General features: G+C 32.7%; 1 protein-coding gene across 1 annotated transcript in view; it reads left to right on the top strand.

Annotated features, from left to right (window-relative positions):
* The first annotated feature begins 5,944 nt into the window (after positions 1-5,944).
* The window catches only part of lrp1ba (low density lipoprotein receptor-related protein 1Ba), a 223,854-nt gene continuing 213,131 nt past the window's right edge, over positions 5,945-16,667 (top strand). The window contains 1 exon segment of the mRNA XM_042712307.1: positions 5,945-6,227. Coding sequence (XP_042568241.1) covers positions 6,143-6,227 — 85 coding nt within the window. The 5' untranslated portion in view covers positions 5,945-6,142.

The following is a 16,667-nucleotide window of genomic DNA, read 5'->3' as shown; positions in this document are numbered from 1 at the left end:
CTACTAAACTTTAAAGTTTTTTATTACTTTATTTTAAAAAATATATTTTATTATATTTACTATTTCTAAGTTTCTGTCTTTGATATAAGATTTTGGTACTTTTTTTAATACATACGTGTCATACTTAAAAAAAAAATAAAAAAAAAAATAGCACTTTTTAAACGAGCTCTGGAGAGAGACGCCTAGTCATGATTTATTAATAATGCAAGTCTGAAAAAGTACTTGTAAACTTAAGATTTATTTAGTTAGTTAAAGTTTAATGTGCTGATCTTAACTGAGCTCAACTCACACTCCTGTAGACGCCCGAAAATGACATCATTCAATACACGCCTATTTGGTATTAATTCGTTTACATAATTACATAAAAGTGCCAGCAGGCAAGTCTGAACAGGTCTCTCTAGTAGCCATAAATTAACTTTTTTTTTTTTTTTTTTTTTTTTTTTTTTTTAAATGTAAATGTTATGTATGATGGCGATTTTAACTGTGATATGTATCAATAGACACATAATTAAACAAGACAAGAGTTTGGAAAAAGAAGCATGTGTTATAAGTAGCAAATTTATTCTTTGCTTAATTTTGCATAAACACATTATTATTGAAAAAGGCCTCTATGAGGTCCTGAAGAGGATGAACACAAAGAGGCAGTGTTGTGCCGTGCATTGGAAGTATTTCGGAATAATATAATATAATATAATATAATATAATATAATATAATATAATATAATATAATATAATAATTTATGAAGTTAATTGAACTATTAGTTTATCAACATGTATATAGTGTATATAAATTATGCCTTAAATTAACTTTAAAATAAGGTATTTCTATAATAAATAAGATAAAGTTGTCTGCATATAATACTTTATATTATATTTGACTTTTTATATTGTTAATTAATTCATGAACTTTTTTAACAACTGTATAAACTATTATTTTATGTATATATTATTTTATGTACGTATATACTGTATATAATGTATATAAAATATATAAGGTATATATGTAATATGTAAGGTAAAGTTACTGCTTTGGGTGTATCTTGGTACTATAATATAATATAATATAATATAATATAATATAATATAATATATTTGTGCTTATTGGAAGTATCTTGGCACATATAATTTTATATTTAATTTAATTAAGTTATTAATAAACAAACAAATAAAGAAATAAAATATTTTATTGCATTTTAGTTTATTTTGCTTTTTTATATTGTTAATTAGATCATAATAGTTTTCTGTCTTGATGTCACTTTATTCTTCACACATATTTTTTACGATATCTTTTCTTGCACTTTTCGCATATGGTGAGATGCTGAACTCATTTAATTAACTTATAATGATAAAAATACCAGGAAAAGATCAGAATGAACCCATGACATTTCTGTTTGCTTTAACAAGGTGAAGATATTAGTAATTACTGTGCATATGTTTCCTTGGCAACTGATCCAGCTTTGTTTCAGTCCCAGTTTTTGTATTGCAGTGCACTGTGTTCATTTATAATGCAAACCGCGCCACTGTTGGCCTTTGCTTTTCTGTGCTGCTACAGATGCCTAGAAGTGTCTGAAACCTCCTCCCGCCAAACTCTTTGTTTCAGGCAGGGAAAATGGAGTGTAAATTGGTTTCATGAGTCTGTTTTTGAGTCTGTGTGCTGTACAGGATTGGTCATTTGTGTCCACAGGCAACAATCAAGTGCAAGACAGTGAAACCTGAACAACTGCAACTCGGCAACAGCCCAAAAGAAGAGAACCAAAATAGAAACCAAAAAAATATTATGTTCGGAATGCATAATATTATGATTGCATGCATGTTTAAACACAGGAATAATAAAATCAGAATGCTATTCCAAACATAATCCAGTCTTTTGGCAGTCTGATCAGACAGTAAATAAGGTCATAACTTAATTTAATATAATTAATACACACTGCAGAAATAGTCTAATATGTTATTCAGAACACAGTTAAACACTTGATGTCAATGAGTGTCAGTGTGTGTGATTTCCTGCAGAGAGCAGCATTTCACTGCAAATAAAAAAAGATTAAAAAAAGAAGACTGGAAATATTTCCACTTTAGCATTACGTCATCCAATTTTGGGCAGCAGGGTTATTCGATCAGTTTCCACTTTTTAATAATATTTTTTTTATTAATGTTTTTTTTATGTGTGTTTTTTAATATTATTTTTATTAATGTATTATTTATGTGAGTTTTTAATAAAAATAATAGTAAATATTGTTGGGAAATATATATTATTTGAAATGCATAAATAAGTTCTTAAATTGTGTTTGTTGTTTATTTTTATTATTATTAATATTATTACAAAGACTATTTCAAAGATATTATATATATACATAGTACACAATACAAATAGAAATAGATTGTGATAATTGGCATACTGTATGTTATCTACAATAATAATATTCTTATTTTATGTATTATTTCTATTAGTTTATTATTTATGTGAGTTGTTATTATTATTATTATTATTATTATTATTATTATTATTAATAGTACACATTATCGGGTAATGACATAAATAATAGTTTAGTCATTTTTAATTCAGTACAGATAAGTTGGACCAGATCTTTCACTCTTTGCTAGCAAACCTCTGGCCTGTTTTAATTATTAACCACATCACGGCCAAATTTTACCCCCATGCCAGTGGTAGAAGATGACTTCATGACCTCAGTATCTGTCCATGCATTTGAGTAAGACAACAGGAGAGAGAGAGAGAGAGACAGGCAGACAAACATAGGGCTGAATGGGTGGAAGGAGTTGGGCTGTCGTGGGTGGACGGGGCTTGTTTTTTGCAGATTGATTGGAATCTTTTGTGCAGCTTGATTGAAATTCTGTGGCTTGTAGAGTCACAGGCCATTCTAGAGCTGTGGCCAATTAGGAAGTTGGGAAACCAGGGGTCTGTGTCTGGTTGAGCTAAGAAAAAGTGTAAGAAAGCCATGAAAGAGCACTCAAACACAGCTGAGTGACATATCCTAAAGTCTCCTCAGGTTTTTAATGGGCCCACGCCAGCCAGAATAAACGATTTCAGCTGACTGTGAGCATCAAAAACCAGAAACGCTGTAAAGAAAAAGAGTTGCACCTCACAAAAAAAGTTTTTGCTTTCTATTTTTGAGCTTTATATTAATAACCTCTCCATTTTTGTGCAGGCAATTTGATTGATCTTCTGTAGATGGCAGTAAACACTCTTGCAGTGGGATGGATGTGTTTTATACACTCACGCTGTCTATCACTCACTCCCGGGCTTGTGTATGGGTTTTATTTATGATAACTGGGTAATAAAGACACTCTGTTCTTCTCTCTTATATTGAGAAGCAAAGATTGTGAAGGATGTGGTTGCACACGCATCTGTATGGCTTGCTTGTGTGGTGATCTGTGCTTTAAAATCAAGGGCCACGTTATTGTTACAAACTGAATATGTCTGGAAATTACTTTGTTCACAGGAAATATATGGCTTTGTCAGCTGCCTTGGCAGTAAAGGACACGCTTATAGAGAAAGTTGGTTGTAGCACTGCAGCATATCTTCCTAAAAAAAAAAAAAAAAAATTAAAGAATTAAGACGAAGAAAATGTTATTGTTGTTGTTGTTGTTTATTAATTTTTAACTTTTCTTTTTAAGATGATAATAATAATCAATCATTAGTAGTAGAAGTGATAGTAGTTCTAATTAGAATTTCTATAGTTTTTATTTTATTTTATGTTTTTTTATAATAATAATATGAAATAGTCTAAGAAAATAATATATATTAAATATAATATATTATTTTTACCTAATAATATTTTTACTATTTTCTGTTTTGTCAAGTTGATGATGATAATAATAATATAAGTAGTAGTAGTTATAAGAATTTCAAAAAATTTCATTTTTTTTAGTTTTTTATTTTAGATTTTTTCAAATAATAATATGAAATAACCTTATAAAATAACATATTAAATGAAAGAAATTATTATTATCGTCATCATCATCATTATTATAGTTGTAATTATTAATTCTTAATATATTTTATTTGCATTTGTTTAATGACACACACACAATTGATTAGCTTGTGAAGGTCGTCTTTATATAACTGGGAGTTGGAGGGGAGGGGCTGAAAAATAAGGGTGCTTGATGATGTCAGCAAAACGTAAAAGTCGTTTGAGAGGCGGAGCTAATAATTACATTTGATAAAAGATTACGAAGGCAAGTGTTTTTTTTTTTTTTTTTTTTTTTCTTTTTGTGTGTGTGTGGAGCAATGTGGAAGACATTTCAAAATATGACAACGACAGGGTGTTAAAGTAAGTGAGGTCATTTTAAATTTAATGTTTTGGAGTTGAATAATTATTTTTAATGTTGAAAATTGCGTACATCACCTGCAAACAAAATCATTTACAGCCCAATTTTGCAGGAACACTAGAACCTGACAAAAGCTTGTGTTGCTGCTGAAAAAAATTCATACGCATATTTGGCAGCTCCTCCTACATCTTGGCAAAAACAAATGCATTTGTAAGTGTTAAAGTAATGTTCTTTTACCAGTTTGCATATGGTTAGCAGCTTCACGCATTGTCTCGATGAACCTAATATGTCATGCATAGACTCCCTGACTCTAGGAAAATTATGAAAAAAAAAAACCTAAAGCATCATGGAAAAGCCCGGGAACTTTGCCAAGCTGACTCCAAAAATCATGGCAAAGAATTTTGCACAGTCACGACCGCTGGTTTCCCAAAAATCTCCAAACGTTGCCAAACATTTTGAAACGGAAACCCTAAGTTCAGTGCATTTCTACATCTGGAACCTTATGAATTGCAGATGATTTCGCGTGAAAAGAAGACACGTGACATCTGGATGTTTCACACGTTCCCTAGCACCAAGGACACCTGCTTAGATTTGAGGACAAACATGGAAAAACTGCATTAAATGGCGAGTTTATTGCATCATTGCATGTCTGCTGGCGTTTGAGTGGAGCTAATAAATTCATCCACTTTAAAAGGCAGCAGACTTGGCCTCCGTTTCATTTGTATAAGCATAATGGTGCAAGAAACCAACAATCGAAAGGCTTTAGTGCCTGTATTTTTTGTTCCATCTCGTGAAACCCAGATACAGGCCTCAAAAAACTGCCAGCAGAATAACTAGCTGCCAGAAACATGTTCCTGAATCAAAGTGATAGAATTAGATTCCATTGAATTACATTAGCTTTCATTTCTCTAGTCCCTACTGATCATCACATGGAAATAAAGCAACAGGCAATATCTTGCCGCAATGTTTGTTTTTTTGGCGCGGGACTTTATGATCTAGTATTTTATGTTTTTCCTTTGTTTTTGTTTTTTTGGTTTTTTTTGTTGTTTTCAATAATTGTTTTCTGCGCTTTGAGTTTGAGATCAATAGATACACCCAATCCTATTGACCCTAGAGACCCTCACAGAGAGAGACAGAAGGGGGTGAGCTGCTTTTATGACGGCTGGAAGAATGTGTGCAGTATGTTTGGATTTGTTGGGGTTTTATATACATTGAACTCACTGCTAGCACTAGTCATGGGAGAACAAGGTGTAGATTTATGTTATGAGTAATTTAAACAATGATTTCAGAACTGAGTCCATCAGTCATTTACTTGCACACCAGTTCACATTCACCAGACCGATTAGTTAGTTCTCTATCTATCTATCTATCTATCTATCTATCTATCTATCTATCTATCTATCTATCTATCTATCTATCTATCTATCTATCTATCTATCTATCTATCTATCTATCTATCGTTCTTTTGTCTTCTATTTCTCACGTGAGCGTGTTCACCACATGCATAATCTCATTTCTCATTATTCAGTGCTCTCTCTCTCTCTCTCTCTCTCTCTCTCTCTCTCTCTCTCTCTCTCTCTCTCTCTCTCTCTCTCTACCTCCTCTCGTCTTCCTATTACCCCTTTCTCTTTTATCTTTCTTTTCTTTCTATCCTACCTCGTTATCCTCAAACTGAGGCGCACGCAGTCCGTTCTGTCCGTACAGTCACACACGCACACACACACCTGCGGGAGGAGCTGCGCTGCGCTGCGGAGCGCTACGGGGCTTGAGACCGGCTTCGCTCACACTCAACTTGGGCATCATCATCATCGGCGCTGGCGGATAGCGGATCTGCTCGGGACTACATCCAGCCACGATGTCCGACTTTATTTTGGCATTTCTGAGCATGTCGGGATTAATTCTGCTGGTTAAAACACTGACAGTGGCTGGGGCTGAGCAAGGTAAGACATACCAAACTCCGCTTATTAACGTATTTATTTGCATGAATTGATAAGTATCGTATTTACGTTTAATAGCCTATTAAAATAAAACTTTTGTGTATGTTGGGAAGTATCTATCTATCTATCTATCTATCTATCTATCTATCTATCTATCTATCTATCTATCTGTCTGTCTGTCTGTCTGTCTGTCTATTGCTTAGAAACTCTCTTTATTGATCTTTTTTACTTATTATTATATAACTTGACATCTAACAGAGAAAGTGTCTGGCTGACTGACTAAATCAATAACCAGTTAAGTGACTTCATTATTTCTAGACGTTGCAGTTGAAGAAAACAGCTTTTAACCATGTGTTAAAGTTGTGTTTAACCTGTATTGAGTGTCTCTTTACCTTTCAAACGTAGACTCTTAAAAATAAAGGTTCTTGATGGTTCTTACACCATTTTATTTATTTATTTATTTTAATCAAGAGTCTTCTTTCATGCCCTTGAGGACCACATGATTCTTTGGAGATGACAAGACTGCTTGCGGCTGCGTGATACAATTGAGTTCTTTGTTTTCAGGTTTCTGGAGAACCCCAGAAGGGCACATTTTGGATGTCAACCTTGTTTAGTACACCTGATTCACTTCATTAGATCATTAATAGGGGCTCCAAGACCTGAATTGGGTGTGTCGGATAAAGGAAACTTGCAAAATTCAGTTATAAGAATAGAAATAGCATCCAAGTTTGAAAGAATACAGGAAATAAAGTTCTTTTTGGAACTTAGACGCTGTAAACCTATTTTTCAGTCACCTTTATTTATAACAGTAATTGGTTTAACTGGGTTGTGAGTGTCATTTTTCATAAAAGCCTCTGCTACTGACTCCCTGATGGCTTTTAAATGCAGTGTCATCTTTGTGTTATTAGGAATAATGCAGTGCATATGTGTTACACTGATCCATCAGATGCTACTTAGAACTCAGTATAAATGGCAGGGCTGCATTTACAGCAGAACCATAACAGTTTATTAGCTTAATAGCAAATGCAACCGAATGATTCATCATTTAATGGCATTATGGATACCTGAAACTGCCAAAATTACCTTGACTAGACACTTTATAAACTCTCATGTTTAGTTTGACAGACCAGATGGCGATTTTAATAGCTTCGAAAACATTAAATATCAACATTTACACTTGATATCTATCAAACATCCTCCGTGAGAAATGATACGAAAGGGATTTCCGTCTGCTAAGTTTCTTTAATTAACAAAAACACTGTAAAAGTGCCAACTGACCATGCATCTGATAAGTTTCTGCCTAATTTGTGAGCTACAGTGCTTTAGAATCTGAATGATGGATTTTGGTTTTGGTTTTATACATAAAAGGACTACAAGGATTGGTTTATAAATGAAAATAGATTTACTGTCCATGTTGAAATGGACATTTCATGTGGGGTTTGTTACAAAGGGATGGTGTGTTACCAAGTTTATCGAGCAGACATTCAATAAACCGTTGACAAAATGTGGTTACCCTAAACAAATCAAGCACCGCAACAAGTGCAGCTCCCTAAGGGCTCCATTACAGCAAACCGAAAACACTAATGGCCTATAGACTGAATACTTAGTGTGGTAAATGTGTCTCTGTCAGTGTAATGTTGGCTAGATATTTTCTTTCGGGTGATATATCAATCTGTCAGGTGGTAATATGTCATGTTGAATGCAAAAACCATATAAAGTTTGTTTTCCATTTTCGATACTCAATGTGATTTTGACCATGTCATTGTGATTTTGTTTTTTTTTGTAAGAGTTTGTCTTCAGCTAAACTGCTTCATTGTTTGGATGCAATTTCGCAACTATATTATTATTAATGGAATGAGTTGGTGTTGTGGTTCAGGTGTTAATTTTGGCTCCGATTCCTCTCTGTGTGATTCTGGAAACAATCTTTGGCTAAAAAGATTTATGTAAAGAATGACGGTTTTGGAATCAGGTTTGTGGGTAATAGCAATCTGGACTGCTGGACTGGTTATGAATGCAGTTTTCTTGGGATAGGCAGTTGTTAAATGTCAGTGCTGCTTTAAATTTTTCGTATTGGTTCAAGACTTGACTCATGACTCTGTTGTGAAAGACGTGTTGGCTTGAGAAATGCTCTCCTGTCGCGCTTGGTTTCGGTTATGGCAGTGTGGATCTATTTACCGCAGTTCGGTCATTTTCATTAAGTTTCGGGTATTTAGCTTCATTTATCAGATCTTGAAATGAGCTCAATTTAATGGGAAATTGGGCGAATTGTTTTGAGAACACATTGTTAGCACATGTGCCTTAGCATCAGGACTGAATATTTATCATTAGGATGTAGTGTTTAATGTTTTTAAAACATAGACAGTGCATAAATTAGAAACAGCTGCTGTATTAGATTAGTTTTTCTTTTTGGAGTGTAAACATTTTACTAAAAAAGCATCTGGTACATTCAGATGTGACTTCAAAGGTATTAGTATAATATTCACTTAATGATATTTAATCATTTATTATTGAAAAATGTATATGGATCAGTATCAAAACATACTGTATAGTAATGAACTGCAATATTTATGTATATAATAGTATAGTATAGTTTCCTTTCAAACTATTAATTTAATAAATAAAATGTTTAAAAATTTAAGTATTTGTATCTTTTTTACTAAATAATATTTAATGTTTATTTGTTGTTTAAATTATTTATGTGAATCAATATCACAATATATAGTAAGAAATGGCAATATTACCTGTATGTGTGGACAGACAGATGGATGGATAGACAGACAGACAGATAGATAGATAGTAAGATAAAGTAAGTAAATAAATAAAGGTATTTGTACAGTATTCACTAAATAATATTAAAAAATCAAATCTAACACTGTTTTTGCTTCTGAGGCATAAAGATGCTCTTAAACATCTAAAAAAAAATACAGTGTGGCACAAGCATTCAATATGTCATCCAGCTTTAGTGTGTGTGTGTGTGTGTGTGTGTGTGTGTGTGTTTTGTTCATGGTCATCTTAGCTGAACTTTGGGTTGTGTAGCCTGAGGGTCTCCTACAGTACTGTCAGTCAGTTGAGCTGCCAGCTCTTCAAGGATCCTCTTCAGCCTGCGTTCATGCACCTGCAGAAAGCTATGCCTGATGTTTATTCCTTCTTCTCTGTGTCTGTCTAGTTTGTTATTCTGTTTCTTGCAGAACGTGATTTAAAATCTGGTGCGAAGCAATAGATCGCATGATATAAAATGAAATACGTTTCCCATTCCTCAAACAGTCATGCATAATTTCACAGTATCGCTTATATTTAGGACGTATGAACAAATGCCAGGCTCACCTGTCGATGATGCAATCCTTGACCTCCAGTTTCTCAAGTCAGATTGACATTAAAATCATTCAGATGTTAAAGGAGTACAAACTCCACCGTGGATGCAAGAACCAAGATGTCAAGAACCATGTGTGTCTTTATTTTCCTTGAAATCTTTGGTTACAAGTTCTAGGCTATATTGTTTACTACTAAATAAAACCTTAAATGTAATAAAATAATAATAAAGTGTGTCCCTTTGTTTTTTTATTCATTTATTTATTTATTCTTTTTTTATTTATTCTAAATGACAGTCTTGATAAAACAAGCAAAACTAAATCTTTAATTGATGAATTAATAGGAAATAAAACTTTCCCAACTAAGGATTTTTTTTTTTTTTTTTGTAATACATTGGACATCCATTAAATAATATCAATTTACCAGAATGGTTTATTTATAATTTTTATATTTATTTAATGTTTAATGATAGAAAATCACAAATTAATTTTAAACTGTATTTACACTGAATTTGTATGAAACTTTGGTCACAGTGTTGAAATCTATATTTTAAAATTATTTAATGTGTCATGCTAGAGAATTGCAAATTCACTAGTATGTTTTAAACTGTATTTAAACATGTCTGAAACATGAAAAATAATAATAATAATAATAATAATAATAATAACATGAATTATTTTTTATCATTTAATGTTTATTGCTAGAAATTTTTTTAAAAAAATATGTTTTCTTTACATTAAAAAATGCTGGGTCGTTTCAACCCAACTCTGGGTCAAACATGGACTAACCGAACCATTTGGTTAAATTTTTTAATTACATTTTTAACCCAAAAGTTGGGTTAGTCGATATTTGACCCTAAGTTTAGTTAAAACAACCCAACATTTTTTTTATTATTTTTGAAACTTTACAAAAATCTTTATATATATACATACACACACACACACACACACATGTATGTATAATAATAATAAAATGAGAATTACACAGACACACACACTAAAAACATCTAAATAATATATATGTCAGATATATAATAAATGTCAGAATGTTAGATTGCAAGATCATAAATATGTTTTAAACTATATTTAGACATGTCTAAAAAGTTTGGTAACAGGGTTGAAAAAATGCAAATCACCATTCAAAATGAATGCAACAGCTCCATAATATTATTAATATTAACTAATACTAAATATTTTTAGCTTGTTCTCTCAAGTTGGCTATAAGCACCTCCTTTCACAGACTGTTTGTTGACAGAAAAACAACAACTATTTTTTGCTTTTTTTCATTTTTGCGGAAAGTGCCAATTCATTATTGCAAATGCTCATGTGTTTCTGTTTGTGAAGGAAATCATTACTTGGCATGTGACTGGTGTATGAAAACCTTCGGTTTCAGTGCTAATGGACGATTGTAGTCTTGGAGATGGTTGCAGTTGTGTTTCTAACCCATTAGCGAGAGTAAAAATGTCTGCCTCTATCACAGAGAGTGATCCTTTGATCCCTGAGATTTACGGAGACAGACTTTAGTAAGGAGGAGTTTTAACTCGCCGCTCATGGGCGTCTTCATGCATCAGAGGATTATGTACTTCAGTAAGTTTTCACGGCTATTGCCTAATTGATATTTATGGTTGTATTTCTGGCGCCTAATTTATGTCCATCATATTTCTGGATCCTTTAAAGCTTCCTTATTTAGAAATTCAATGGCACGTCATAGAGCTGTCCAAGAAAGCCACAGCTAATTACTCTAAATCTTGAAATCCAGAGTCTATATTTGGATCCATATATGGGATATTTCTTTAAAGAAAGAAAGAAAGAAAAAAGTAGGCTGCGGGCTGTCCGACAACAAATACTACCAAATACTCTATTCCATACATTTTTACCATGATTTACATAAGACAACGACTTAAAAATGTTGTTCAGTGTAACAATAGTTCATATACAAAAAAAGCTGCCATGCATATTTAGAGCAAGAATCATTAGATGCCATTAAAAGACTCTATTTAACGATCAAAATGGAGCCCCAAAATACTAATTTGTTGTAATTTTGATTATTTACTAATCTGTGTCACTATCCTTCAGACTACTAGATCTATCTATCTATATAAAGTTTAGTAATTTAATATTTTTTTCTTGTTGCAATGAGAATCAGATTTGCATTTTAGTAATAATGACAATAGGATGCAAAAATAATACAACTAATGCAAAACATAATGGTCAACATGACAGGTATTGTGGGATATAACAAGATATAAAAGAACAAAGTCTACTTTTGTGTCTCTTTTAGCCATCTGTCATAAGAAGAGCTCAGAGAAAGTGGTTTTCTGGTGTCTTTTATGTGCTGAAATTGGCATTTGTCTGCTAAATCAGCTATTCCTCTGAAGGTATGAGCCCTACATTGGGCGCCAGGTGACTTTGGAGAAACAAAGTGTCTCTGCACTGTTGCAACTTGTGTGTTGTACTTAAGTTTGTTGTTTTCAGTATGGCAATTTGAGCTCGTTGTTGATGACAGGGATGGAGACCAGTGTTTATCGAAGTGCATTTGTTGTTGTCGTGTTCTGTAGGATAAAATGTGTAGAATGCAAAGCAAGAGCTGCAAAAAGCACAGGACACACAGTCCTACTTCCATACCTGCATTTACACTTGACTCCCACACTCGCGCACAACTCCGACGGGTTCGCTTACTCTTGATAACATTCCTTACTTTCTCTGGTCTGATACCTTTAGCTGTCAAGTATGCCATGAATATTAAAGTGATGAAATGAAAGCAGATGTCCATACCTGTATGAAGCATCTTTATGCTCAAAGGCGAAAGTGCTGTGATGTGATGGTTTTAACTTGGAGAAGAACAACAGGGGGTCTTTTAAATTCAGATCAATACTGTCACTACTTCTACACAGGCACAAATGCACTCAAACACACTCGTATGCAGCTGGTAATGTGGTCCGACACACTCTGGTTTTGTTGCGTGCTTAGGTTTGGTTTCGTTTAAATGTCATCATTAACATATTGGTTCAGGCAAAAATTCAGTTTCTGTTTTTTAATCTCATGTAATTCCAAGCATGTATGTTGTTGTATTTGTCTGTGGAACAAAAATGGAGAACTTTTGAGCAATGTTCACCCTGCTCTTTTGTGGTCCGTATGAGTTTTGCGCAATATTCCAAGTCTTCAGAAGGCATACGATGGCTTTGTTTAAGGAAACAATTGAAACTTTTTTGTTTGTTTGTTTGTTTTTTCATTGAAATCTTCCTTGAAATGTAATGTTTGTGTACACATGTAGATTAAAACGTGTTTGACAGGTTTGATGGCACTGATTGAGCTTAAGTGCACATTCTTGTACCAATTTTACTTAATGCAACAATATATTGTTCTGTCTGGTGAAGGTTATAAACAGTGGTTTTCAAGTGAACAATAAATTGCATACATGTCACCATTTTTCTTGAAAGTTTATTCTGTTCTCCCAGTCAGAGCAATGTTGTCAAGTGAGGTTTTAGGTCAATTTCAAATATTACCGTTAATCTACAGTATATCTTGAGGATGCTTATATAAAGGCACTCAGAATATGAGATGAGAAAAGTCTACAGGAAGAGCTGTTGGCTGGTTAAATAAGAAAAATCACTTTTTCAATAAAATGTATTGACTCCACATCAGTATGATATAACAGATCACATGGAGCAGATTTCAGCCTTTATTTAGACATAATGTATTGATGAATTACACATTCAATGTTCTGCAAGAAGCAAGTTTCGCATTATGGAAATTAGAGAGAAAAAAGCCCAGCATGTATTAATAATTTCAAATGTTTTTAAGCGAGTGAGTGTGAGTGAGTCTGTATGCAGCAGGTTAAAATGCTCTGACAGTCCCACGCTCGGTTCTCTGAATGTGCTTTGGTGGTTTCCTGTCGTAAGTCTTTCACGTACAGTAGCAGAGGCCAAAACAACAACTCGGCCTGACTAATAAAGACACAGCTCTATTGACTATAAACCAAGGGGCTATAAATCCTATAAACACTTAATAGACTCTGTTATAGATCCCCAACCACATCTGCAGTGCTCACTCGTGCCAAATGACAAAACAAGACTTTGTACAGGTGAATATCTTTCCAGGCAAATCTTTCAGGAATCAGTAATTTAGGAGTGAATTCAGTTTTGCCATGGTATTTCAGTGACAAAATCTTTATTATCCACAAACCAGCTACAATCCATGGTTTAACCATGGTCTGAATGTGCAAAAATAGTGCTGCAAGATCAATTTTTACAATAAATTACAGTCATTCTCATTTTATTTAATTTTGCTATTTTATTTGTGTCATGTACATTATTTGTGTATGCATGTCATTGATTGTAATACTATTTTCAATTTTATTTGAACTTTTATTTTAGTGTCATGCAGGTATCTACTGTTATTTTTTTATTTATTGCAATTTAATTGTGTGCACTTGTTTTACTATTTTTGTGTTAAATTATTTTACATTTATTTTATTTACAGCATTTTATTTTTTATCTTATTTTAATTATTTTGTTTTAATTTGTCTTGCATGCGCATATTTTATTTATTTATATTTATTAGCAATTTAATGTCATGAACTTTTATACTGTTTTATTTTGTAATTTTTTTTTTACTTTATTTTAATGTGTCATATGCATGCACATACTGTTGTTATCTGTTTGTTTGTTTGTTTGTTTGTTTGCAGCAATTTAATGGTGTGCTCTTTTATACTTTTTAGTTTTATTTTATTTTACCTGCTGTAAAGTGCTACAAATATTACTGCAACAATATTTGTGCCAGTTATTATATATGTTTAATATAGAAATATTTTTTTATAATGAATACCTCCATGCTTTGCTTAGTTTTCTACTTGAGTCTAGGATGAATTCTCGTTGACTTGTTTGGTGACAGACTGTTTTGAGTTTGAATAAGATGCCTTGAAAAACCATTATTTTCAATAATTACCTTCCCTGTGCCATTCAGCTTCAACGCACTGACATGCAAAATTATGACAGTGATGTATTAATGTATTTTCTGCACATGTCGTTTTTCCCTGAACTGTTATTACATTAAAAGAAACAGGTGGATGACCATTCAGAATTGCAGGAAGAATCAGCTGATGATGTTTGGATCCAGACTTTTCGCCTATGGCAGTATTGCTGTGACAAATACTGTATTGTTTTTACCTTTACAGCGCAGTATCAGACAGGCCTTGTCACTTCTAGCGATAGCAGTGGCATTAGCAGTAGCATTGCGTGACAAGGCTGCTGTACAAAGGGAAACTGAACACAAAATCTCACTCTGCACCCCAATGATACGCTTTTATTACCTTTGCTGATCCTCTAACAAGCTTACCGGACATGTTTGACCCGCTGGACTCAATATCAGAATATAAAATCACTGTACTTTGAACAATAGCTTTTAGAAATATGTGTCAAGCCATCTCCTATTATAGCAATATTTAGGTAGTTTCACAGAAATTGTGAGATACTTACGCAAAGAATAACCTGGCACTGCAACAAAAATTCGCTACTCTACATATCTGGCAGCTGGTTCTTCAATTAGTGTTTTAATTAAATTAAATTAAATTAAATTAAATTTAATTTAATTTAATTAAATTTAATTTAATTTAATTTAATTTAATTTAATTTAAATTAGTTTAATTTAATTTAATTTAATAGTGATTTAATATTATGCACTTCTTTACTATTTTATTTTTTTAATCTTTTTTATTTTAATTAATGTGTCAGAAATGTAGTAAGTTATTTTTTATTGATTTAATGTCATGGTCTTGTATACTGTTTATTTTATTTTATTTTAATGTGTCATATGCATTCACATAATTGTTTGTTTGTTTATTTATTTCTTTAAAGCAATGTTTTATTTTATTTAGTTTTAACCTACTTTGTATTTTAATTTAATGGGTCATGCACTTAGATACTGTCTACATTTAATTATTTTAATTAATATATTTATTAATATAGAGAAATAAATATATTTATCTATTTTGAGCAATTTAATGCCATTGACTATTTTATTTTATTTTATTTTATTTTATTTTTTTTTTATTTTATTTTATTTTATTTTATTTTATTTTATTTTATTTTATTTTATTTTATTTTATTTTAATGTTTCTTGCACTACATACTGTTATTTGTTTGTTTACTTATTAATCTATCACAAGCATAGACTTTGCATAATAAAAGTGCAATGGGTTGTTGCCAGTCTCTGTGTTAGTGCTGTCTGATAAAAAAAAAAAAATCAACTAGACATGAATATAGACTTAAAATACTGTTATTTTTTCTGACTTGAACACCACCACATACCCCAAAATGCACAGAAACACACCGTAAAAGGCCCTGCGGAGTGACCTGTGGTGAAGTGTCCGGCTCAAAGCTACATCTATGAGAAACTTCTCTGTGTGACAGTATTTTTAGTCTCTGACCTTTGCATTACCAGCCTAAACCACCAGTTGAGAACCTCAGCTTGTTCCTTTCCATGCAACGCTTGAGCCACAACTACCATTCAGACTCCTTGTATTGTTGTATTCAGCTGTACATGCTAAGTTAAGAGCCGCAATCCATCTCGAGGGGCTTAGAGACAAAAGTGATAGATATTATCATCCGAAAACTCCCTTTAGGCTTAATCTGATAAATAGCACATTCATAACACGCCATCGATCGACTGTTTACGCTGGCAGGAGCGCAGAATCGATGTGCGAGAGCTTTGCACTAATGTCCTTGTGAAATGACAGGACAACGGCGTGCCGCTTTCTGCCGTCTTTTTGAGTCTCTCAGAAGTTGCACATGAAATCTGTCAAGAAACAAAATGTGCTTATTTTAGAGATTTATCATTGGTGGTAAAAATGCAGAGCACGTGTCTAGGATGATACATTATAATCAAAAGAGTATTGACTGAATTATTGCAGGAACAAACAACTCCTGGCCGGTTTTCCCACAGTGCCTGAGTGATAATTGGATTTGGAGGTTGAAGTATTTCTAATTATGCTTGTTTGGTTTGTATTAAGGCTAATGTTTCTGTTTTATTGCTCAATGTAAATTTATAAACTACGGGTCGGTGCACATTTATTTAGCCGGTTTATTGATAGACATTTTTGTGCCTTTCTTAATGGTGCTGTAAAACTACCGTCTTT

The sequence above is a fragment of the Cyprinus carpio genome, chromosome A22 (genome assembly GCF_018340385.1).
Source record: "Cyprinus carpio isolate SPL01 chromosome A22, ASM1834038v1, whole genome shotgun sequence".
Taxonomy (NCBI): Eukaryota; Metazoa; Chordata; class Actinopteri; order Cypriniformes; family Cyprinidae; genus Cyprinus; species Cyprinus carpio.
The sequence above is the reverse complement of the archived record's forward strand: the minus strand, read 5'-3'. Positions and strand labels throughout refer to the sequence as shown.